The sequence below is a fragment of the Erythrolamprus reginae genome, chromosome 9 (genome assembly GCF_031021105.1).
Source record: "Erythrolamprus reginae isolate rEryReg1 chromosome 9, rEryReg1.hap1, whole genome shotgun sequence".
In the NCBI taxonomy this organism is placed as follows: domain Eukaryota; kingdom Metazoa; phylum Chordata; class Lepidosauria; order Squamata; family Dipsadidae; genus Erythrolamprus; species Erythrolamprus reginae.
In genome coordinates, this window is record NC_091958.1 from 56,281,685 (window position 1) to 56,307,869 (window position 26,185).

Below are 26,185 nucleotides of genomic sequence, written 5' to 3' on the forward strand. Positions count from 1 at the left end.
GGTGGGACTCAAGGATGCAATAAAATGAACAATACAAAATTGGTACCTGTACATGGTGGAACACATTCAGTTTGAAATTATGGATATAAAGATGAATATGATTAATGAAAATAAATGTATTTTATTTATTCATTTATTTATTTTGTCCAATACACCATACACATTGAAGAGAATAAACATGTAGTAATATATACCCAGAAGAAAAGATTGACGAATAGAGGAGAAGATATATGAAAGGAAGAAAAGATACATGAGATAAAGGAAAGACAATTGGACAGGGGATGAAGGGCACACTGGTGCACTTATGCACGCCCCTTACTGACCTCTTAGGAACCTGGGGAGGTCAATCGTGGATAGTCTAAGGGAAAAATGATGGGGGTTAGGGGCTGACACTACGGAGTCTTGTAATGAGCTCCACGCTTCGACTCGATTGCTAAAGTCATATTTTTTACAGTCAAGTTTGGAGCGGTTAATATTAAGTTTGAATCTGTTGTGTGCTCTTGTGCTGTTGCGGTTGAAGCTGAAGTAGTCGTTGACAGGCAGGACATTGCAGCATATGATCTTGTGGGAAATACTTAGATCATGTTTAAGGCGTCGTAGTTCTAAGCTTTCAAGACCCAGGATTGTAAGTCTAGTTTCGTAGGGTAAATCTAGTTTTGCAGGAACTGATGGGACGAAGGGACAAGGTTAGAAGTTATATGGTATCATATCCGCCTCTTTCCCTTCTATCCCCCAGACTCTACAGATGGAGTTCATGAAGTCTTTCCTGATCAGTTTGATGCTTAAGACCTTCCACCATTTTTGTAGCCCGTCTTTGGACCTCTTCAATTTGATCAAAAAGATACGGATAAAATCGAACGGGTCCAAAGAGGGGCTACAAAAATGATGGAAGGTCTTAAACATCAAACTGATCAGGAAAGACTTCATGAACTCCATCTGTCTAGTCTGGAGGACAGAAGGGAAAGGGGGGACACGATCGAAACATTTAAATACGTTAAATGGTTAAATAAGGTTCAGGAGGGAAGTGTTTTTAATAGGAAACTCCACACAGGACAAGGGGCACAATCTGAGGTGAGTTGGGGGACAAATCAGAAGCAACGTGAGAAAATATTACGTATTTGACTTAAAGAGTCGTAGATGCTTGGAACAAACTTCCAGCAGACGTGGTTGGTCAATCCACAGGAACTGAATTTAAACCTGCCTGGGATAAACATATATCCATGCTAAGATAAAATACAGGAAATAGTATACGGGCAGACGAGATGGACCATGAGGTCTTTTCCTGCCGTCAATCTTCTGTGTTTCTATGGTTAGTAGAATTCGAGACCAAGGTATAAAGAATAAACTGGAGTCACTCTACAGTTTGTAAATATTGTAAGGTCCTTGGTTTAAAATGATATTAAAAAGGTACACCCTCATTTTGGTGTTGGTGGAGGGGTCTAAGTGATGTTGGATGTTGTGTTTGTTATTGTTAGCCGCCCCGAGTCTGCGGAGAGGGGCGGCATACAAATCCAATAAATTATTACTATTATTATGGTCACTCTACACTACATTTTATGTAGTGTGTATCTCTTATTATTATAAACATTAATAAATTTATTATTTTAAAAATGAAAATAGATGGGAATTGAAAGGGGAAAAAAAAATTCAGCCTGAACTTCTGCAAAATAAATTTATGACAGCAATAGCTATTGAAATGTGCGGTTTTAAATATCCTGAGTCAAACCCCAGATTTATTATTAACAGCATAGTTTATTCTGACCTGGGCTACCTTTTCAAGGAAGGTTTGTTTATTAATTGGGTTGTGCAACAGCCTGCATGCCAATCTCGTGCATCAAATGCCATTTTTACTCGCCGGCGTATAATTGGGGAGGTAGGCTCCTCTTGAGAGTGGAGGTTTGCCTTCCTGTTGATGTACGAAAGGCGTTTAATGAGTTTTTTGTTTGTTTGTATTTACTGGGAATTTTGCATAAAGCCAAAACAAAGCAGTAAAAAAAGAAGGAACCTAAAACAGACAAGAAAGAAACTTAACTATAATGACCTCCCAACTTCTCTTCAGCAGATAATTACAAACCTATAATCCCAACTCCCTCTCAGAAGTTACAGAAATCTCTTCAATGCCTGCCTTAGTCTACTTTTTTAAGGAACCCACTACTGAACAATACATATTAATATTAGATTTGTTGCAGTGTTATATTGTTTTTGATTATTGTTGTTGTGAGCCACCCCGAGTCTTCGGAGAGGGGCAGCATACAAATCTAATTAATAATAATAATAATAATAATAATAATAATAATAATAATAATAATAAGTAACAACTTATGTATCTTCAATGAATAATAATATACTAGATATAATAGATGATAATAATAATAATAATATAATGATATATAATAATAATAATAATAATAATATAATGATATATATAATAATAATAATATAATAATGCTAATATAATAATATAATAGATGATTAGGGGACTAGAGGCTAAAACCTATGAAGAACGGTTGCAAGAACTGGGCATGGCTAGTTTAATTAAGAGAAGGACCAGGGGAGACATGATAGCAGCCTTCCGATATCTCAGGAGTTGCCACAAAGAAGAAGGACTCAACCTATTCTCCAAAGCACTTGAAGGTAGAACAAGAAGCAATGGGTGGAAACTAAACAAGGAGAGAAGCAACTTAGAACTAAGGAGAAATTTCCTGACAGTCAGAACGGTTGATCAGTGGAACCGCTTGCCTCCAGAAGTTGTGAATGCCCCAAAACTGGAAGTTTTTAAGCAGATGTTGGATGACCATCTGTCTGAAGTAATGTAGGGTTTCCTGCCCAAGCAGGGGGTTGGACTAGAAGACCTCCAAGGTCCCTTCCAGCTCTGTTGTTGTTGTTGTTGTTGTTTTTGCTGCTATTGTTGTTGTTGTTATACTCTTTCATATAAAATAATTTAAAAAATCCTAAATTTCAATTATTCATCCTATCTTAAGAAAAGCTCTATCTAATTTCAACTTTAAAAAAGCAATAGTCTAAATAGCTTTCCTCATTTTTTCAATTCTAGGAATCTATTTCTTAACTCTTCAATTCCATTCCAAATCTGTTTTTAGTTTAATTTTGAAACATGGGTTATATACAGTGCTCAAAAATAAATAAATAAAGGGAACGCTTAAACAACACAATGTAACTCCAAGGAAATCAAACTTCACTTAGGAAGCAACACTGATTGACAATCAATGTCACCTGCTGTTGCGCAAATGGATTAGTTGTGCAAATGAAATATTCAACGAGGATATTTCATTCATTCAGATCTAGGATCTGTTCTTTGAGTGTTCCCTTTATTTTTTTGAGCACTGTATTTAACTAGAAACATAGAAGTCTGACGGCAGAAAAAGACCTCATGGTCCATCTAGTCTGCCCTTATACTATTTCCTGTATTTTATCTTACAATGGATATATGTTTATCCCAGGCATGTTTAGATTCAGTTCCTGTGGATTTATCAACCACGTCTGCTGGAAGTTTGTTCCAAGGATCTACTACTCTTTCAGTAAAATAATATTTTCTCACGTTGCTTTTTATCTTTCCCCCAACTAATTTCAGATTCTGCCCCCTTGTTCTTGGGTTCACTTTCCTATTAAAAACACTTCCCTCCTGAACCCTATTTAACCCTTTAACATATTTAAATGTTTCGATCGTGTCCCCCCTTTTCCTTCTGTCCTCCAGACTCTACAGATGGAGTTCATGAAGTCTTTCCTGATATGTTTTATGCTTAAGACCTTCCACCATTTTTGTAGCTCGTCTTTGGACCCGTTCAATTTTGTCAATATCTTTCTGTAGGTGATGTCTCCAGAACTGCACACAGTGTTCCAAATGTGGTCTCACCAGCGCTCTATATAATGGGATCACAATCTCCCTCTTCCCGCTTGTTATACCTCTAGCTATGCAGCCAAGCATCCTATCCCTGGAGGGTTTTAAGAGGAGATTGGGCAGCCCACCTGTCTGAAATGATACATAGGGTCTCCTGCTTGAACAGGAGGCTGAACTAGAAGACCTCCAAGGGCCCCTTCCCACTCTGCTGTCCCCTTTTCACAGCCACGGGGAGAGGCGACCAGGTGTGTTCAGGAAGGGCGTGGCAGCCGTGAGCCACGGAGGGTGTGGGGCAGGTAGAACTGCACGCAGAAGGGTGGGTGGGGATCCAGGTGCCCTGACGGAGGAGGAAAGCAGCACCTCCACCCAGCAGAAAGCAGACGGACCCCGGGGAGTGTGGGGAGCAGGCAGCCATGAGCCGAGGGAAGTACGGACGGATCAGGAGCACCTGGAGGGCTCTGGAGGAAGCCGGCTTCGAGATCCAGGTTTGCTCAGATTCACAAAGGTCTCTCTGTCTTTGTGTATGTGTGGAATTGTCAACTAGAGCACCTGGTTGCAAAGGGGGCGGGGGGGGGGGGCTTGGGGAGCCCAGCAGCGCATCGAGGCAGCCGGAAAAGCCCCTCAAATGTTATCGATTGATTTCAAGGAAGGTGATATCTTTTTTTAAAGCAAGCACTTCCTGAAGCGGTTTGCAAGTTGGCGCCCTTCCTGGTCTACAATAAGCTCATATAGGTTTGCTTTTTTGGAATGGCAAATTTCACCAAACCTGTCTGGATTGGCGTGGCGGGTTTCGGAATGCTGTCCTTACCATCTTTATCCAAAGGGATCAGGGTTTATGGGCAGAATCCAGGGTTTGCAATGACCACTGTGAGCTTGCCCTTATTCCTTATTGCACTGGGGAGCAGCAATTTCATTGTCTTAAATCTGTGACTTGTTTTCAGTTAACATTTGGCCTCTGGATCTGAAAATAACCAGCGTTTTTGTCTATCAGGTCAACTTTTTAAGCTACAGGGTGCCCTCCAAAGCCATACAAATTGTGCATTTAAAGGAAAGTAAAAACTTGACAAATATACTGTTTACAAAGAATAGTTGTATTCAAAGGGTGTAATAGTTAGTGCAAGTTAAATTCTGTTCATACAAAAAAAATCAAATGGTAATTATACATATTAAGGTAAAAATTTTGCTTATAGTTTTTTCTGGAGAGTTTAATCTGTAGACATTCTCGCTTGATGCTCCAACAATAGTCACCCATCCTATGTCCATCCCTTCTACCTTGATCCTGTGCCTCCATGATCTTCAAATCTTGGTGGAATCGCTCACCCCCTGATCACTGACAGCACCAAGATTTTCCGGGAAGTGAGCAAGAGGGCTATGTCAAAAATGCAATTTGATGCTCATGTTGCCTAATTAATTATCTTATATATATAAGGTGTAGAGAAAAAACTTGATTTGGTAGAAAAAAAACTAACGACATTTTTGAAACCAGCCTGCCTAGCTCAAAAATCAAACTCAATGGAAATTGTGTTACAAATTGTTCCCCAATTGTGTTACAAATTGTTGTTGTTGTTAGGAATAATATCTACCTTCTCATTGTTTTTTTGAGATTTTAGTAGCGCAGGCAAGTTTTTATGACAAGGAAGGTCTAATGGGACCTTGGATTAGGGGACATACTTGCAAATTTAAGCTCCCCCCCCAAAAAATTTTGTTCTTGCAGATTTGCAGAGGTCTGTTTTCCTTCGATGGGCTCCTGGGTGGGGCAGTGAATTATGAGGAGTGGCATTTTTCTGGGCCCCTTGAAAACGTTTGCATTCTTTTCTGCCTTACAACATTAACCCACCTCTTAAAAATAAAATATTCGGTCGCCGCCTACTCAACTGCATACTTTTCCAAATGTACTTTCATTATTCATGAGGTCTAGCATCCCGAAGTTAAATCTATCCATCCGGTGGTTAAGGCTCTGCCGTTTTGTATAACTAAGCAGGGCCAGCCTGCTGCATTGGTAAAATAAATTTAAAGGGCATTATGTGAAGAGGACTAGAAACTTTGGAAATGAGAGGAACAGCAAAGGAAGCAGATATTTTGGCTCTTGTTTAGATATTCATGAGGTCTAGTTTGCTTTTCTGATAGACAAAAAAATGTTGCTACTTAATCCAGGATCTGAAGGAAAGTCTGGGACTGAAATAACCAGGTCAGGTTTGTGTGTGTTCAACCAGGTTTCGACTCCACTCCCAACAGGAAGGCCTGTTCATTTTACCCACTTAACTAAAATTAAGCAAGCATAAATTTGCAGAGAATACTGGGGCGGGTGTGTCGCGTCGGCTGGGCCCATGAAGAGCGCGAACAAACCAGGATAGGCAGGTTGCAAGGAGAAAGGAAGGCTTGTCTGCGCAGAGAAACGCTTTCGATAACCAATTGCAAGTTCCGGATTGTGTGTGTTTTAAAACAACTTGCAAGACTGCGATTTCCTCCTTCCAACCAGGGTGGAGCGATGACAGATTCCCTTCTATCTGGAGGGAGATAGTTGTAGTAGGTCTGTAGCATCTTGCAACAGCCCGGGACTTGGAGAACAGGTTTAAGGGAGGGCTCCTTGAATTGGCTCGGGATATTTTTGTTTTTAAAGAGAGGAACTGGTTTGGGTTTTTTTCAATTTGGCTGGTGCTTTCCTCAAATAAACAAGCCCTGATTTAACTTCAGGTTTACAGAGTTTTGTTTTTAAAACAACAAAGAACAACCAAAACAGCCCATCTTGGTAATTTTTTTTTGTTTATTTGTTTTGGTTTTGATTACGAATCCAGAGCTAGGAATATTTCGGCTCCAAAGTATTTGCAGGTTTATTTTAGACCTGTAAACCTAGCAGGCAAGAGGATTCAAAAATAAAATCTCCTACATTGGATAATAATATTGGATTTGTATATGTACTGCTTGTTGTGAGCCACTCCGAGTCCTCGGAGAGGGGCGGCATACAAATCTAATAAATTATTATTATTATTATTATTATTATTATTATTATTATTATTATTATTACTATTATTATTATTATGTCAGTACAACACAGCAAACGAGATCACTATGCTGGATTTCGTATTTCATCACCAGTCGGGCGCTTCCCAAGCACCTCGGACTGCGTGATGTAGCGGCGAATTATGTTTGCCGATCCCAGTAAAGCGGCCTTTTGCAATTGACAGATGGAGATTTTGTCAATTCCAATGGTTTTCAAGTGTCCGCTGAGATCATTTGGTACTGTGCCCAGCGTGCCAAGGACCACTGGGACCACTTTCACTGGCTTATACCAGAGTTGTTGCAGCTCGATTTTTAGATCTTCGTAATTCACTAATTTCTCTAGCTGCTTCTCCTCAATTCTGCTGTCCCCTGGGATTGCGATGTCGATGATCCATACTTTCTTTTTCTCCACAATCAGGGTGTCTGGTGTGTTATGCTTCAGAATTTGGTCAGTCTAAAGTCGGAAGTCCCACAGTAGTTTTGCTTGCTCGTTTTGACCACTTTTTCGGGCTTATAATCCCACCAGTTCTTTGCCACTGGTAAATGGTAGTTCCAGCACAAGTTCCAGTGGATCATCTGTGCCACAGCATCATCATTATCATCATCGTCGTTATTATTATTATTATTATTATTATTATTATTATTATTATTACATGATGGCTTCCATTTTTGGAAGAGGGAAACAAACTTAGGCCTTGATACCCCTTGTGTTTGAGGAAAGGGGCCAATTTTTAATGTATTTAGTTGGGGTTTGTAGCTGCCCAACCAGTGAAGGGCTGCAATTTTTTTTACTACCATGCTGTGGGTGTGGTTTATTTTGTAGGTGTGGCTTGCTGGCCATGTGACCAGGTGGGAGTGGCTTGACAATCATGTGACCAGGGGGCTGGCTTAAAGGTCATGTGACTAGCTTAAAGATGGCCAACTTGACATCACTCACGTCAAGGGTTTGGGTGAGGGTGCCTGGCCTCTCCTTGCCTCAAAGAGATGCAATTTCCCTCTATTTACTATGACTGAACATCCAAAATATACTATTTTATTCTAGGTATATATGTCATATGTGCACATACATATTACACACAGGCACATACAAATATACATTATCTACTATGTAAATTATATGTGTATGTACACACACAAATGCACGGCTCTTCTAAAATTATACACATTCAATCTCATTTACTGCAATAGGAAAAACATACCCAGAGCCCAGATGGGAAAAAAATGCAAATTTTTTCTATCGGTACTGCACACCTGACCAAAATTTTTCAACTAGTTTTGCGTACCTGACTGTACTCGTAGGAGCCCATCACTTTGCAGCCCAGCTCAACAAATGATTCTGATAAATTGCTGTGTGGTGTTGTTTTCTCTGCTTTTCTGTACGAAATAAAATAAAAATTTAATTAAAAAACAACAACCCTGGTGCTCTCTAAAGTTGCTTTTTAATGCAGCTGTGCCTCTCCGCAGGGGCTTGTTGAAAAGATGCAGTGTTGCTACTTCAGTTGTGTGTCTGTTGCGGATGTCAACTTGGTTCTATTTCATTGTTTGCTGTTGTTGTCTTCCAAAGCTTCTTTTTTTAAAAAAATTTAAAAATAGACTTTATTGAACAATTAAAATAAAGTTAACAAACATGCTTGACATTGGTTAAAGCTTTTAGGCTTGCATTTCAGCAGTCTCCCAAAGCTTCATTCATAAGTCAGTCCTGGTCAGGAGGACCACTTAATTGAAAGAGGCACAATATCACACAGTCCCAGGGAGTTGTGTGTGTTTGTGCCGACAGCTATTTAGCAACCGTTCACAGCTATGACACGGATGAGAAAGTTGCATTGTAGCCCATCCTCATATTTACGCCCTTCGCAGCCCTTTGAAGCAAAGAAATGCTTAAGTCAGGAGTTATAAGCTATTAACTGCATCACGGAGTAAATGGTTGGAAATTGTGCCCTTTAAAAACAAAATCAGCACTTTCTTTCACAGGTGGTGGTTGTGCCCTGACACAAAAAGGTTTTGGACCAGGACACACAAATGGATACAGGAAATTACCCATGTACAAATAGAATTCACACCGGAACTTCTCCTTTTAGGAATATTCAAGAATAACTATACTAGGAGCATTAAAAATCGAATAAATAAATAAATAAATAAATTAAATGCCTCATACTTCATATCACCATGGCGGCTAGGATCACTTTTGCCCAATTTTTGAAAGATTCGGGAACCCCCCCAGAAAGCACAATAATTAGCCAAATTTATGAATGCACTGAGATGGATAGGCTAACAGTTGACTTGCAAGGCCAGAAAGATATTTTGAAATATGGAACAGATGGTACCATTGGATCGAGCATAGAAAAACAAAAGTCTACAGAGAGGGGCGGCATACAAATCTAATAAAATAAACAAATAAATAAAAGTAAAAATAAAGAGTTAAAATATGAGCATAACATGTAAATATGTATATAGAAAAATATAAGTATTTTAGCTATTGTAATAATATAGTATCAATACAATATGTTCGTCATGACCTATAAAGCCCTTCATGGCATCGGACCAGAATACCTCTGGGACTGTCTTCTGCCGCACAAATCCCAGCGGCCGATTAGGTCCCACAGAGTTGGCCTTCTCTAGGTCCCGTCGACTAAACAATGCCGTCTGGCAGGAGCCTTCTCTATGGTGGCCCCGGCCCTCTGGAATCAACTCCCCCCCAGGGATTAGGACCGCCCCCACCCTCCTTGCCTTTCGAAAGCTTCTGAAGACCCACCTTTGTCGCCAGGCATTGGGAAACTGACATACCCCTAACTATTATAGTTTATGTATGGTCTGTTAGGTTGTGTGATCGTTTTCTTTTTATTATAAGGGTTTTAAATGGTTTTTAACATTAGATTTGTACATGATGTATTGTTGTTGTGAGCCGCTCTGAGTCCTCGGAGAGGGGCAGCATAAAAATCTAATAAATAATAATAATAATAATAATAATTATTATTATTATTATTATTATGTCCAAATATATAAAATGTGAGGTAACTCAAAAAAAAAAGTTGCAATGATGTAACAATGCAGAATCACTTGTTGTATTTATTGCATTATTGTTTTTGCAAAGGAGACTGAAAATTAATAAACTCTGTTATTTGAAAAATAAATAAATAAAAATTATACTTTTCTCTTTCTGTTCTCAGGCCAAGCCTATTTATGGTGGATGGCTTTTACTAGCGCCAGAGGGCACGGATTTTGACAACCCTGTACATCGCTCCCGGGTAAGGGCTACTCCTTCCTCCTTGCTGGGCTAGGAAGGCAGTGAGTTCAGATTTTTAATTTCTATTTATGTATTATTAAATTTATATGCCATCCGTCTCGCTGTCTGGGTGGAGTGGAAGAGGGGATCTGGTTTTCGCAGGGCTCAAATGATGGTGGGGATTCAATCTTCGCACGTGACCCAAATTTGTCCTCTTTCCAGAATTGGGGGTCTAAGACTCCCTGGAGCCCTTGTGTTGGGGGCAAGGTCAGGACCTCTACCCCGAAATTGGCTGTACCAGGAAAAACGTCCCTTATTTTAATCTACCACACCTTCCCTTTGACATTTACAATTCATCCATTCGATGCTGTTCACATAAGTCTCTGCAATTTCCTTTTTCCATTGCATTAAAAATGACAGCAACTTTTGAACGGCTAGAGCCTCAAAACAAAGATTTGGGTGTCCCCAAATTTGGACTTCAACTCCCAGAATTCACCAGCCAGCGAATGCTGGCTGGGGAATTCTGGGAGTTGAAGTCCAGATATCTCCAAGTTGCCAAGGTTGGGAAACACTGCCTTAAGACATTAAGGTTACATAGAAAACTAGAAGATTGACGGCAGAAAAAGACCTCCTGGTCCATCTAGTCTGCCCTTATACTATTTCCTGTGTTTTATCTTAGGATGGATATATGTTTATCCCAGGCATGTTTAAATTCAGTTCCTGTGGATTGACCAACCACGTCTGCTGGAAGTTTGTTCCAAGGATCTACTCCTCTTTCAGTCAAATAATATTTTCTTTTCTTGTCCCTTTTTCAAGAAATGGCAACGCCGCTTCTTCATCCTTTACGAACACGGTCTCCTCCGCTACGCCTTGGACGAGATGGTGAGTCTACTTTTTAAAAAAATTTCGAAAACGGGCGATTTCTTCTCATTTAATACTCACAGCGGTATTTCAGGCGAGTAGTAGTCGCCGGTCAGGGTTCGAGCAGCGTTGATTGAACTTGGCAGCTTTAAGATGTGTGGCCTTCAGAAGCAGATAAGATGACAATGGAGCTTAAATACCAAGAAGATTGAAAGTATTACGAAATGTGGAAAGAATTTTATGAATGGCTTGAAGAAAGGGAGAAAAAAGAAAGCTGTATCAAAACAGTTGGGAATAAGTTGAAAAGGGTTTTAAAATATTAGATTTATTTAAGAATTTTGTAATAATTGACTATATGTGTGGGCAGATAGGAAAAGAGGATTGAAAAAGATAAGTTATTTGAAAACTGGTTGTACTTATGCCCGAATAGTATCTGCTAGTAGTATTCACCATATGATAAACCGATAAATTTAAACTAAGCTGTCGACGAGACAGCGGGGGGGGGGGGGGGAGTTATCTACAGTCTGTTTTTGTTGTGTCTACGGTTTTTCTCTTTCACTTCCCTCTTTTGCTTGGTTTGATGATGAATGTAAAGATGTAATGATCGAGAAAATGTCCTTTTTAGTGTATATATTCGAAACAGAAATTTATTTAAAAAATTAGAATGTGTGGACTTCAGTAGCTGTTTATATTTTGACACGGTCCCCAATGACATTGGCTTTAGTGGTGAAGTTATATTTTCTATGTAAGGGTGAAGAATCAGCTGATAAGAAGCTGCTCTAGATCAGGGATCCCCAATTGGCCCTCATCACCTCGAGGTTCGATTACTGCAACGCTCTCTACATGGGGCTACCTCTGAAAAGTGTTTGGAAACTTCAGATCGTGCAGAACGCAGCTGTGAGAGCCATCGTGGGGCTTCCAAGATTCGCCCACGTTTCTTCAACACTCTATGGCTTGCATTGGCTGCCGATCAGTTTCCAGTCACAATTCAAAGTGTTGGTCATGACCTTTAAAGCCCTACATGGCTTTGGACCAGATTACCTCCGGAACCGCCTGCTACCGCACGAATCCCAGCGACTGATAAGGTCCCACAGAGTTGGCCTTCTCCGGGTCCCGTCGACTAAACAATGTTGTTTGGCTGGCCCCAGGGGAAGAGCCTTCTCTGTGGTGGCCCCGGCCCTCTGGAACCAACTCCCCCCGGAGATTAGAACTGCCCCTACCCTCCCTGTCTTTCGTAAACTACTCAAGACTCATTTATACCGCCAGGCATGGGGGATCCCCCTAGGCCATTACAAGTTATGCATGGTATGTTTGTGTGTATGTTTGGTTTTATAATAGGGGTTTTAGTTATTTTTTTATTATTATTGGATTGTACATGTTTTTATTATTGTTGTTAGCCGCCTCGAGTCTACGGAGAGGGCAGCATACAAATCCAATAAATTATTATTATTATTATTATTATTATTATTATTATTATTATTATTATTATTAATTTTGGGAAGTGAAGTCCACAAGTCTTAAAAGTTGCCAAGGTTGCTCTAGAGCAGTGTTTCCCAACCTTGGCAACTTGAAGATATTTGGACTTCAACTCCCACAATGCTGGCTGGGGAATTCTGGGAGTTGAAGTCCAAATATCTTCAAGTTGCCAAGGTTGTGAAACACTGTTCTAGATTAATAGCTGGAGAAAGCAGCAAGCAATTTATCGTGGTTGTCATTTCCAAAAGTCAGAGAGATACTTTCTGGGGAAGATGTTAGAGATGAGGAGTTCCTGGCTTTCACACCACTCCTGTCGGGCCAACATTTAGAAGCTCAGTTGCCATCTAAGCTTTCTCCGTCAGTGAAGAGAAAGTAGCTTGTCTTAATCATCGTGTGATTTTTGCAGAACGGGTAGGAGTTCAATGGCCTGATTCTTGACTCCTTTTTTTTGACCTCTGAGTAACACCAAGCTTTGGTTTCCTTCTTTATCTCATCCTTCACAACGTGGTTTGCTTTATGGTGGATGTTTTATGTTGTATGATCTCAGTTTGGAATTGGTTAAGGATGGCAGTCGTCAAAATAAGGGGAACAGATAGGAGTGATGTGCCTGCCCTAGTATAACAAGCAGGAAGAAGGAGATTGTGATCCCCTTATATAGAGCGCTGGTGAGACCCCATTTGGGGTACTGTGTTCAGTTCTGGAGACCTCACCTACAAAAAGATATTGACAAAATTGAACAGGTCCAAAGATGGGCTACAAGAATGGTGGAAGGTCTTAAGCATAAAACGTATCAGGAAAGACTTCATGAACTCCATCTGTCTAGTCTGGAGGACAGAAGGAAAAGGGGGGACATGATCGAAACATTTAAATATGTTAAAGGGTTAAATAAGATCCAGGAGGGAAGGGTTTTTAATAGGAAAGTGAACACAAGAACAAGGGGGCACAATCTGAAGTTAGTTGGGGGAAAGATCAAAACCAACATGAGAAAATATTATTTTACTGAAAGAGTAGTAGATCCTTGGAACAAACTTCCAGCAGACGTGGTTGGTAAATCCACAGTAACTGAATTTAAACCTGCCTGGGATAAACATATATCCATTGTAAGATAAAAATACAGAAAATAGTATAAGGGCAGACTAGATGGACCATGAGGTCTTTTTCTGCCGTCAGTCTTCTATGTTTCTATGTTTCTATGTTTCTATGTTTCTCAATCCATCTCTGATTTTTTTAATTAAAAAAAAAATCAAGATTTTCTCTTCCTCTCTAAGTTGAGCAATGTCATCCTTCCTCGCCTTTCAGACTCAGCTGATGCGACAGATAAACGAGAAGTCTGAACTTTTTCAATCAGATTATTGCCCGTGATGTTAAATATATATTTATCTTATTCCTTTTGACGTGTCTGCCAACATTTTACTAGTGAGTTGGCACTAGGCGAAAAAAGGGAGGAACTTCTGGTTGGCCTTTCCTGCAAAACATAAGAAAGCGGATGTGATATGATCTCCTTATCTACCTATACCTATAAAATGTAAGTTATTCACCTGGGTGAGTTAGTTTAGTGTACGTTTATTGGGGACAGAGGTCACCTTGCTGGAATGAAACTGGCAAAGCTGATTGGGAGTCCCACCTAGGCTGGTTTGAGAAGGTGTTTTGGGAAAGACCTTCAAGAAGGTGGAGATGGTCCTCCGGAAACTCATGGCTGAAAAATTAATAAAAATGTCAATCAAAGCTCTACAGCAGAGCTCTTCAAACTTGGCAACTTTAAGCTCTGTGGACTTCAACTCCCAGAATTCTCCAGCCAGAATTCTGGGAGTTGAAGTCCACAAGTCTTGGAGTTGCCAAGTTTGGGGACCCTTGCTCTACAGCATTCTCCACTGAGCAATATTATGGGGGTGTTGTAATCTTAATTTAGCAGCTGTAGAATTATTCTCATTTAATGAGCAGGAACTACAGTACTTGGTTAAGTTGCTCTTTGGCTTTCATTGGTAGAGAGGATACATCAAAAATTGCTAACAGACCTGGGCTGGGGACCATTTCACCAAAATAATTCATAGAAACTTAGAAGATTGAGGGCAGAAAAAGACCTCCTGGTCCTTCTAGTCTGCCCTTATACTATTTCCTGTATTTTATTTTAGGATTAATCTATGTTTATCCCAGGCATGTTTAAATTCAGTTATTGTGGATTTACCAACCACGCCTGCTGGAAGTTTGTTCCAAGCATCTATTCCTCTTTCAGTAAAATAATATTTTCTCACTGTGCTTCTGATCTTTCCCCCAACTAGCCTCAAATTGTGCCCCCTTGTTCTTGGGTTCACTTTCCTATTAAAAACATTTCCCCCCTAAACCTTATTTAACCCTTTAACATATTTAATTCAGTTTTAGGATACATTTCTTTCAAAAGAGTTAAGGAAAACAAATGTCTGGATATTGAGTTTGCACGTGATAGCTCTATTCTAGTGGGAATATAGAGTATTTTTAAAAAATTATACGATTTGGAAAGTTTATACACCCATAAGCGAGGAGCCAATTCAGGATTGGGAACTCTTTAAATTTCAACTTGTAGCTGATCATTTTAAGTGATGTTTTATGACTTTCATCCTCTTTGCTACAAGGATAAATCTCCTTTTAAATGTGAAGGTCGGATTAATGGAGTCAGTTTCTGATAGTAGCCTGAGACATTACAATATTTTCACACCCATTGTCTGCTCTGCCCTCATTTCCAACTTTACAAGAAGTATTTACAAAATAAAATTAATTGATGTTTTCTTTTTATGGTACCTTGTCTGGTTTAAGATATGTTGAGTATCTTTTTTTTTAAAAAAAACATTTATTTAATATGCTTGTGCTGGGTTTTATATCTAAGCTGTTTACTTAAGCCTGGCGCCAAAAATGAGTGATTTGGAAGCAATTATATCATTGGTATTTAACCCTTTTGGTTCACCCCTTCTCCAGGATATCCTCTTCCATTTTTCACTAGAGAATTCCCAAGCCCCCTTTTGTTTTTATTGGAAGTTTTCTCCAGTGGTGACTTAGCAAAAAAGAGTTACAACCAGTCAATGAACTTGGGAGAAAGTTAAACACACTTTGTAGCTTCCGATGTTTCTCATACTTTCAGCCAAGCCTCAAATTTTTTCATGTCTCAGATCTTTTCTCCAGCTCTCCAGGTCCAAAGGGTAGGTGGAAAAAAGGAGACAATTAAACAAAACAAAACTTGAATGTTTCGTGGTTGTGAGAACTTGAGTGGCAGAAGGCCCGGTCAGAATTTGGATAGCGGATTCATTCTAGATCCTTAAAGTTTGTCCCAAGTCTTTTTCTTTTTCTTCCTACTTATTTCCACCCTGTTCTGCGGAAAGAGAACCTGTTGCTTCAACAACTTTGTGTTTGCTTGTTGAAGTCTTGGTGTAAAGTGCCAAGTTGCATCCTAGAGGACAAACCCTACCTTGAACTGGAGACTTAATTCTGGTTTCCATTTTTGACCATCTTGCTAGAGGCTAGAACATTTTTGCTCTTCAGATCTGGTTTGGGGCACCATTAGGTTTGGGCCTTCCTAGACACGCCCAGGTTTCTCCAACACTCCGCGGACTGCATTGGTTGCTGATTGGTTTCCAGACGCAATTCAAAATGTTGATTATGACCTATAAAGCCCTGCAATGGCATTGGGCCAGATTACCTCCGGGACCGCCTTCTGCTGCATGAATCCCAGTGACCAGTGAGGTCCCACAGAGTTGGACTTCTTCAGGTCTGTCGGCCAGACAATGTTGTCTGGCGGGGCTTAGGGGAAGAGCCTTCTCTGTGGGGGGGCCGGCCCTCTGGAATCAGCTCCCCCCAGAGATTCATACTGTCTACACCAGCGGTCCCCAAACTATGGCCCGCTGGCCACATGCGGCCCACTGAGGCCATTTATCCGGCCCGCCGGTGAGTGACAAGAGCACAGGGAAAAGAGAGAGAGAAAGAAAGAAAAGGGAAAGAGAGGGAGGGAAGGAGAAGTGGAGAGGAATGAAGGAGGGAAGGAAGGAGAAATGGAGGGAACAAGGAAGAAAGGAAGGAAGGAAGGAAGAATGAAATGAATGGAAGGACAGAGGAAAGAAGGACTGTTTTTGGTGGGGGTAATTTTTTTAAATTTTTCTCTCAACATACATGCAAACAACACAGTGCACCATCTAATTTTCCATGAATAAAATGCAGTATTTTGTTAGTAACTAATATCAAAAAGGTTGCAAAGGTTTTTTTTTCTAATTTTGTCATCCAGTTACATTCATTTTCTTTTAATTACATTTCCTCCTTAATGTTCCTTCAAAAAGTGCAACACCAATTATATTTCTAACTTATTAACCATTATGCCAAAGTGCTTCCTTCTTTCTTTATATATTTTTCATAAGCCAAGAAAACCTTGTATAGCCAATCAGATGTCAACCAAAGAAAATTAAAAACAAAACATAAACATATATGGATTTCAGACCTTCTCCCCCCTCTAAATAGTACGTTCCCATTTTGTTTTTTACTTTAAAACAAGTTATGTGCAGTGTGCATAGGGATTTGTTCATAGGGTTTTTTTTAATAGTCCGGCCCTCCAACAGTCTGAGGGACAGTGAACTGGCCCCCTGTGTAAAAAGTTTGGGGACCTCTGGTCTCCACCCTCCTCGCCTTTCGCAAAAGACTCATCTATGCCACCAGGTTCAGGCCGATTAGATCTTAGGTCCCCTGGACGATGAATGTTACGTATGATTGTTGTTTGAGTGGGTATGATTGGTTTTTAAAAAAAATAATACTGGGTTTTATAGATTAGTACATTTAGTTTTTTGAATTAATTGGATTTAGACAATTATATCGCATTGTTCTTTTTATGCCTTGTAGGCCGCCCCAAGTCTTCGGAGAGGGGTAGGATATAAATCCAATTAAATCAATTAATAAAATTAGATCTTTCTCAGGTGTTCTCAATCATACCTGGGCCTCCTTTTTGGAGCCACTGGTGGCTTGGGGGATTGCAGGTGATGCTTAAAACCACCACGATCCCAAATCCCAACCCTTGGCTAAAATGACAGGCGAGGCCCCCCAAGGCTCAACAACCAGGTTTCCTCCCAATTCTGTCATGTTGTTATTCTAATAGTTGGGCCAAAGGGGCTGTTCCAGTGCCTACAACCCAGAATCAAATATCTTGAGAAGGGCGAAGACCCATTTAGCTTACTCATCTAATGAAAGTTTCCCTTTTTTCCTCCTGTGGGCAACGCCAAGGTGTGAAGTTCCTAGGCAGAACACCTGTCGGGTCTCCCCATCAAGGCCTACTTTGAGTTCTCCCAAGACTCTTGGACCCCTGCCAGCAGTCTTAAGGGCTAGAAACTTGTTTTAAAACCAGCTCGGATGACGTATTGTGTCCATTCCATGACTAGACAAGCCTGAAGCCTTGGACACCAGAAAAAAGGAGCTCTAGAGCAAGTCACCTCAGCAAATTTTAAGAAGTGTGGACTTCCAACTCCCAGAGTGTCCCAGGCAGCTGGATATCCAGGGATTCCCCCGAGGCCTGCTACTCATATTTCATTTGACAAGCTCCTTGCCTGAGATCAGCTAGAGCAGGCGTAGGCAAAGTTGGCTCTTCTATGACACGTGGACTTCAACTCCCAGAATTCCTGAGCGAGCGTGATTGGCTCAGGAATCCTGGGAGTTGAAGTCCGCAAGTCACAGAAGAGCCAACTTTGCCTAACTCCGAGCTAGAGGACTCACAAGTTCTTGCTTCTTCCGTGTAGGGTAGGCTGTTGCGTGGAAGGTGGAGGAGAACTCTGAAGAAAATATGCCCACTTCTTCTCTGGCCTGTGCTACAATGCTTTGTTTGTACTCACTCAGGTGTTTGTGGTTTTCTGATGGTGTGTGTGGGGATTGCATTTGTTGGGCATAATAATAATAATAATAATAATAATAATAATAATAATAATAATACCACTACTACTAATAATAATAATAAATAAAAATAGTTAATAATAAATAATCATCATCATAATCATAAACATAAAACATAATAATCATAATAATCATAATAATAACTACAGAGCTGGAAGGGACCTTGGAGGTCTTCTAGTCCAACCCCCTGCTTAGGCAGGAAACCCTACACTACTTCAGACAGATGGTTATTCAACATCTTCTTAAAAACTTCCAGTGTTGAGCATTCCCAACTTCTGGAGGCAACTTCTGTTCCACTGGTTAATTTATCTAATTGTCAGGAAATTTGTCCTTAGTTCTAAGTTGCTTCTCGCCTTGTTTCGTTTCCACCCATTGCTTCTTGTTCTGCCTTCTGGTGCTTTGGAGAATAGGTTGACTCCTTCTTCTTTGTAGCAACCCCTGAGATATTGGAAGACTGCTATCCTGTCTCCTCTGGTCCTTCTTTTCATTCAACTAGCCGTGCCCAGTTCCTGCAACCATTCTTCATATGTTTTAGCCGCCAGTCCCTTAATCATCTTTGTCGCTCTTCTCTGCACTCTTTCTAGAGTCTCAACATCCTTTCTGCATCGTGGCGACCAAAACTGACCATGACCTCGGGTCCTTCATTTGGTTCCTCTTGCGGATGCTAAATTGGTCTTCCCCTGGCCCAACTCTTCTCTCTCTCTTTCTCGCTCAATTCCCTTGCATCGCTCCAGATCTCTAAAAGCTTGGCAGAGGCCTAATGAAACTGGATGTTCCGTAGACGAATCGGCTTAGAGTTGTTGGGCTGATGGGTTGAGATATTTGGGAAGAGGCATCTCGTACCTAGTATTCCCTTCGCTCTCACGGCGCTTCAAATGACCTCAGGAGTGGACACGGTGCCAGGTCTGTTCTTCGTCCATCAAGTCTATTAGTGTCTCTTCCGATTAGCAACACTTCTCTGGGCTCTGGAGCCTCATTAAAATTACATCGTTTAGGGCTGGTCGGGTAATCTTTGAAGCAAAGTCAGGCAGCAGTGCGTAGAATTTAGATCAAAGGTAGGTCAGCAAAGAAAGAAAATCCTACAAGTAGAAGACTTGGCTGCATAGCTAGAGGTATCACAAGCAGGAAGAGGGAGATTGTGATCCCGCTGTATAGAGCGCTGATGAGACCACATTTGGAATAATACTGTGTCCAGTTCTGGAGACCTCACCTACAAAAAGATATGGATAAAATTGAACGGGTCCAAAGACGGGTTACAAAAATGGTGGAAGCATTAGCGAGCCAGGGTGGCGCAGCAGGTAGAGTGCTGTACTGCAGGCCACTGAAGCTGACTGTAGATCTGAAGGTCAGCGGTTCAAATCTCATCACCGGCTCAAGGTTGACTCAGCCTTCCATCCTTCCGAGGTGGGTAAAATGAGGACCCGGATTGTGGGGGCAATAGCCCAGCTCTATTAAAAAAGTGCTATTGCTAACATGTTGTAAGCCGCCCTGAGTCTAAGGAGAAGGGCAGCATAAAAATTGAATAAATAAATAAATAAAGAAAGAAAGAAAGAAAGAAAGAAAGAAAGAAAGAAAGAAAGAAAGAAAGAAAGAGCATTTTTTCTTTTTTTCCCTTCTGGGCTCTGGGTATGTTTTTCCTATCACAGTAAATGAGGTTCAACGTGTATAATTTCAGAAGAGCTGTGCATTTGTGTGTGTATATATACACATACAGTTTATATAGTAGATAATGTATATTTTTCTGTGTCTGTGTGTAATATGTACGCACACACATGGCATATATACATAGAATTAAATAGTATATTTTGGATGTTTAGTCATAGTAAACAGATAGGGAAATTGCATCTCTTTGAGGCGAGGAGAGGCCAGGCACCCTAACCCAAACCCTTGACATGAGTGACGTCAAGTTGGCCACCTTTAAGCCAGTCACATGACCTTTAAGCCACACCCTGGTCACATGGCTGGCAAGCCACACCCACAAAATAAGCCACACCCACAATGTGTAGGGCAGTAAAAAGTTTTGCAACCCTTCCTTACATGGAGAGCTATTCTGACCAAACACTTGTGTGTTGTTGTTGTTGTTATTGTTATTGCTTAACCAAACAAAAGCAACACCTGGAAAAGAGAAGCTCAGAAGCCAAAAAGATTGGCGGTTGAGATCAGAAGCAAGGAAGCCATCGTTCTAATTTGTTTGTGTGTGTGCATTAGAGCGGCAATCAAGCAATTAGTTACCTGGCAGGAGAGAAATTGTGATCATCATCAAGTAAATTCCCGGCAGGGCAGGGGATGATTGCAAAACGGAGAAACACATCTACAGTAGAAGAACACGGCAATTGCAAAAAAAGTTCAAAATCTAAACTTGTAACTTAAAATCATAGAGACCAGTGATGGTGAGCCTTTTTTCCCTTGGGTGCCGAAAGCTCGGATGTCTGTACTATTGTGCATGTGCGAGTGTCCACACCCATAAATCAATGCCTGGGGGGGACGAAAATGGTCTCCCCCACCCTCCCCGGAGGCCCTCTGGAGGCTGGAAACAGCCCATTTCCCAAACTCTGGTGGGCCCCATAGGTCCGTTTTTTGCCCTCTCCAGGCTCCAGAGGCTTCCCTGGAGCCGGGAAAGGGTGAAAAAGCCCTCCCCCAACCCCCCTGGAGGCTCTCTGGAAGCCAAAAAGGCCCTCCCCAAAAGGCCCTCTCTGTGAGCCAAAAATCAGCTGGCCGGCACACACATGCACGTTGGAGCTCAGCTAGGGCAGTGGATTTAAGGTGTTGTACATTGTTTTATTATTTGTTGCAAACTGCCCCGAGTCCTCAAAGAGGGGCAGCATAAAAGTCAAATAAATAAATAAATAAAGGCTCACGTGCCATCAGATATAGCCCCATGTGCCACTTGTGGCACCCGTGCCATAGGTTTGCCATCATTGTCCTCTACTGTCCCAGGCAGGTGGTGGTCCAGATAAGTCCATAAAGTTCCAAGCAGACAAGTAGATTTGGGGGCTCTGGATGTCCCTGAAGGCAAAGCTTCAAGACAAATTCCTTTTGTGTCCAATCACCCTTGGCCAATAAAGAATTCTATTTTATTCTATTCTATTCTATTCTAGACAAATGTATGTTTTCTTTTATATACACTGAGAGCATCTGCACCCAAGACAAATTCCTTGTGTGTCCAATCACACTTGGCCAATAAAGAATTCTATTCTGTTCTGTTCTATTCTATTCTATTCTATTCTAGCCAAATGTATTTTTTTCTTTTATGTACACTGAGAGCATCTGCACCAAAGACAAATTCCTTGTGTGTCCAATCACATTTGGCCAATAAAGAATTCTATTCTATTCTATTCTATTCTATTCTATTCTAGACAAATGTATGTTTTCTTTTATGTACTGTACACTGAGAGCATCTGCACCAAAGACAAATTCCTTGTGTGTCCAATCACACTTGGCCAATAAAGAATTCTATTCTATTCTATTCTATTCTATTCTATTCTATTCTATTCTATTCTAGACAAATGTATGTTTTCTTTTATGTACACTGAGAGCATCTGCACCAAAGACAAATTCCTTGTGTGTCCAATCACACAATAAATAATTCTATTCTGTTCTATTCTGTTCTATTCTATTCTATTCTATTCTATTCTATTCTACTGTTTGTGCCCCAGAGGGGAGCTCTTTGCCCCTCCCCAGGGATGAATGGCTATTTTTAAGCCGTCTCCAGATTGTCTCGTTGCCAGCCGCTCTTTCAGGCCCTCCGTTGTCTCCTCCATTTTCTATTTTTACTTTGGCAAGGCAGAAAATAAATGGTCGCGTAGCAACGCCTCTTCCGGCCTCTCCAGGATTGCTCCTTGTCGGCTTTCCAGCATCCTGTCGACGAGGCGTTTGGGGTCGGAGCCCCAGATGATGCCCGGGCTGTGTGTATGTATGTATGTTTGTTGTGTGTGTGTGCAAGAGAGTGGAAGCTTTTTTTGTGCAAGGAGTATTGGAAAAAGGAGAAATAAATTCCACCGCCAGCATTCCTGAACTGCGGAGGGGAAAGGGCTGGAGCTTCGGGGCTTGAACATCGGAACATCGGTTGAGAAAAATAGCCATGTGGAAAAACTTGAGGGGAGATTGTGGGCTTCCTACGTGGGACCCTGATGACCAGGAAGGGACAGAGCCCTTTCCCCACATCCCATGCCTCTAACACAGGGGTGGGCAATTAATTTTGCATTGGGGCCACATGAGAAATTGGGATAGTTATAATTTATAGTTTATTATAGTTTATTAGATTTGTATGCCGCCCTTCTCCGAAGACTCCAAAGATGGTTTTAGAGGGTCAGATTAATATAATTAACCCAGTTCTACCCAATACTGTATACAGTGTTCCCTCAATTTTCGCGGGTTCAAACTTCGCGAATAGCCTATACCACGGTTTTTCAAAAAATGTTAATTTAAAATACTTTGTGGTTTTTTTCTATACCACGGTTTTTCACGCCCGATGACGTCATACGTCATCGCCAAACTAATAATTTTTGCAAATAAATAATAAAAAACATAATTATTGTTAATAAATAATTATGTTTATAAATATCAGGATCACTAAGTGTCTTATTCAATGGTGAGTACCAGTAATAATGGTGAGTAAATGGTTGTTAAGGGAATGGGAAATGGTAATTTAGGGGTTTAAAGTGTTACGGGAAGGCTTGTGATACTGTCCATAGCCAAAAATGGTGTTTTTACTTCCGCATCTCTACTTCGCGGAAATTTGACTTTCGCGGGCAGTCTCGGAACGCATCCCCTGCGAAAATAGAGGGAACACTGTATAGCTGCTGCAGGGGACAGGGGAGGAAGCACGTGGTATCTGTGTACCACTCCTGTACTGCTCACAGTTAGGGGATTTTTTTCAGCGCTGACCACTCTAAAGACCCAGACCCTGGCCTGACCTAAACACCCAGACCCACTCTACAGACCCCAAATTGTTTGCTTTATGGCAACACGGTGCACCATAGTCACTGCGCTGGAGTGTTTGCATGGTTTCTGTGCTTGGCCGCTCTCGCTCACTGGAGCAGACCCCGACCTCTGTAGACCGGTCACAGATAGCGGGCGGGCCGGTCATCGACAACAGGCGGGCCGGATGCGGCCCATGGGCTGCCCCTTGCCCAGGTCTGCTCTAACGGGAAGCGAAAATGTGCGAGTCAACGACTAAAGATAGGAACCCTCTTACTTTCCCTGCCCCTTCATCTACTTTCCATCCCTTCCATCCCAAACGAAAAGTGGAGACATTGTCACTGGTCATTCACAAAAGATCAATGGGGAGTCAAGAGCATTAATCCCCCACGGGAGAGCCCCTCACCCCTCTTTGCTGTCGTTTTCCCGTGTCTTCAATCCGAGGTTTACAATCCTAGGTTTAGAAAGCTTAGAATTATGTGCCTCAAACACAACCTAAGCATGGTCCATAATATCATCTGCTACAACATCCTTCCTGTCAACGACTACTTCAGCTTCAACCACAACAACACACGAGCACACAACAGACAAACGTAAAGTAAACTGCTCTAAACTCGATTGCGGAAAAAAGGACATTAGTAACCGAGTAGTTGATGCATGGGACTCACCACCAGGCTCTGTAGTATTATCATCACCTAACCCCCACAACTTTACCCTGTTTAGACTCTCCACTGTTGACCTCTCCCGATTCCTAAGAGGTCAGTAAGGGGCCTGCATAAGTGCACCAGTGTGCCTTCCATCCCCTGTCCTATTGTCCAAATTTACCTGTGCCTACTTGCTTTTATTTATTTATATTTATTTATTATTTCTAGGCTGCAGGGTATTTATACCAATACCTGCTACATGTTCTACATGTTTGACAAACAAACAAACAAAATGAAAAATGTTTTCATTGATAAAGAAACAAACAAAACAGGAAGGAAGGAAGGAAGGAAGGAAGGAAGGAAGGAAGGAAGGAAGGAAGGAAGGAAGGAAGGAAAGATTTGTACCCTTGGAGTCCTTGGAGAGGGGCGGCATACAAATCTAATTAATAAATAAATAAATAAATAAAAGAGAGGGAGGCAGGACAGAAGGAAGGAAAGAAAAGAGAAGGAGATAGGACATAGTTGACCTCTCCCGATTCCTTAAGGGGTCAGTAAGGGGCATGCATAAGTGCACCAGCGTACCTTCTGTCCCCTGTCCTAATGTTCTTTCTTACTACTATCATATCTATCTGTCTGTCTGTCTGTCTGTCTGTCTGTCTGTCTGTCTGTCTATCTATCTATTTATCTATCTCTCTCTCTCTCTCTATATATATATATATATATATAAATATTATATGTTTGTATACCATCAATACATAAGTGACAAAACAAACAAATAAATAAAAATAAATAAAGTTGGGAACCATGGAGGAGGTGATTGTGGTCTCCAGTGTTGACAAAAAAAGTCAACTTTCAGCAGAGTTAAAGCTCTGATTGAACGTGGACTTTTGGGTGTTGGCTGCGAAGAGGAGCCACTTCTGGGCATGGCAATACACAGGGGCGTTGATTTGATTGTGCCAACCAATTTGTTGATCTATAAGGAGGAGGCGTTTGTTACTGTTTGGGTTTGGCAATCCCAAACAGTGCTAATTGTGTTGCGTTAATTATGTAGAGGTTGCTTCCTGCCTTCCCAGACAATAGACCTATTTGTAGAACAATGGAGAAGACACAGGGCCCTTTCTCTCCCTGAATCCTAGCTGGCATTAGATACCTACATATGCTTTATGTCAAGACCTAAAATGGTCACCTAACATCAAAAACGTCATCAAAAAAGCACCACAAAGAATGTTCTTTCTGCGCCAACTCAGGAAGCTCAAACTGCCCAAGGAGCTGCTGATCCAGTTCTACAGAGGAATCATTGAGTCTGTCATCTGCACCTCTATCACTGTCTGGTTCGGTGCTGCAACCCAACAAGACCCACACAGACTTCAGAGGAGAATCAGAACTGCAGAAAAAACAATGTCTGCCAACCTGCATTCTATTGAGGACCCGTATACTGCACGAGTCAAAAAGAGGGCAGTGAAAATATTGACTGACCCCTCGTATCCTGGACACAAACTGTTTCAACTCCTACCCTCAAAACAGAACACTGCACACCAAGACAACTAGACACAAGAACATTTTTCCCCAATGCCTTTACTCTGCTAAACAAATAATTCCCTCAACACTGTCAGACTTTCTACTAAATCTGCACTTCTATTCTACTATTTCTCATCATTCCTTTCACCCATTTCCTCCCATGTTGACTGTATGACTGTAACTTGTTGCTTATATCCTGAGATTTTTATTAATATTGCTTCTTCGTTGCTTATTTGACCCCTATGACAATTATTAAGTGTTGTACCCCATGATTCTTGACAAATGTATATTTTATTTTATGTACGCTGAGAGCATATGCACCAAGACAAATTCCTTGTGTGTCCAATCACACTTGGCCAATAAAAATTCTATTCTATTCTAAATAATTCCCTCAACACTGTCAGACTTTTTACTAAGTCTGCACTTCTACTTCTGCTAGTTTTTTCTCATCATTCCTATCACCCATTTCCTTCCACTTAGAACTGTATGACTGTAACTTGTTGTTGTTGTTGTTGTTGTGATTTTTGTTGTTATTAGATTGGTATGCTGCCCTTCTCCGAAAACTTGTTGCTTATATCCTAAGATTTTTATTAATATTGATTGTTTCTTCATTGCTTATTTCACCCCTATGACAATCATTGTTAAACCTCATAATTCTTGACAAATCTATATTTTCTTTTACATACACTGAGAGCATCTGCACCAAAGACAAATTCCATGTGGTCCAATAAAGTAATCTACTCTACTCTACTCTACTCTACTCTACAGTACTCTATTCTTGACAAATCTATATTATAT

General features: G+C 41.0%; 1 protein-coding gene across 4 annotated transcripts in view; it reads left to right on the forward strand.

Annotated features, from left to right (window-relative positions):
- Nucleotides 1-26,185, forward strand: part of MPRIP (myosin phosphatase Rho interacting protein) — a 110,954-nt gene that overhangs the window by 13,050 nt on the left and 71,719 nt on the right. For all 4 annotated transcript variants that reach the window (XM_070761403.1, XM_070761401.1, XM_070761404.1 and 1 more), the window contains exons 2-3: nucleotides 10,024-10,101; nucleotides 10,896-10,961. In XM_070761403.1, the coding sequence (XP_070617504.1) occupies nucleotides 10,024-10,101; nucleotides 10,896-10,961 (144 nt within the window). The remainder of the gene's footprint in view (nucleotides 1-10,023; nucleotides 10,102-10,895; nucleotides 10,962-26,185) is intronic.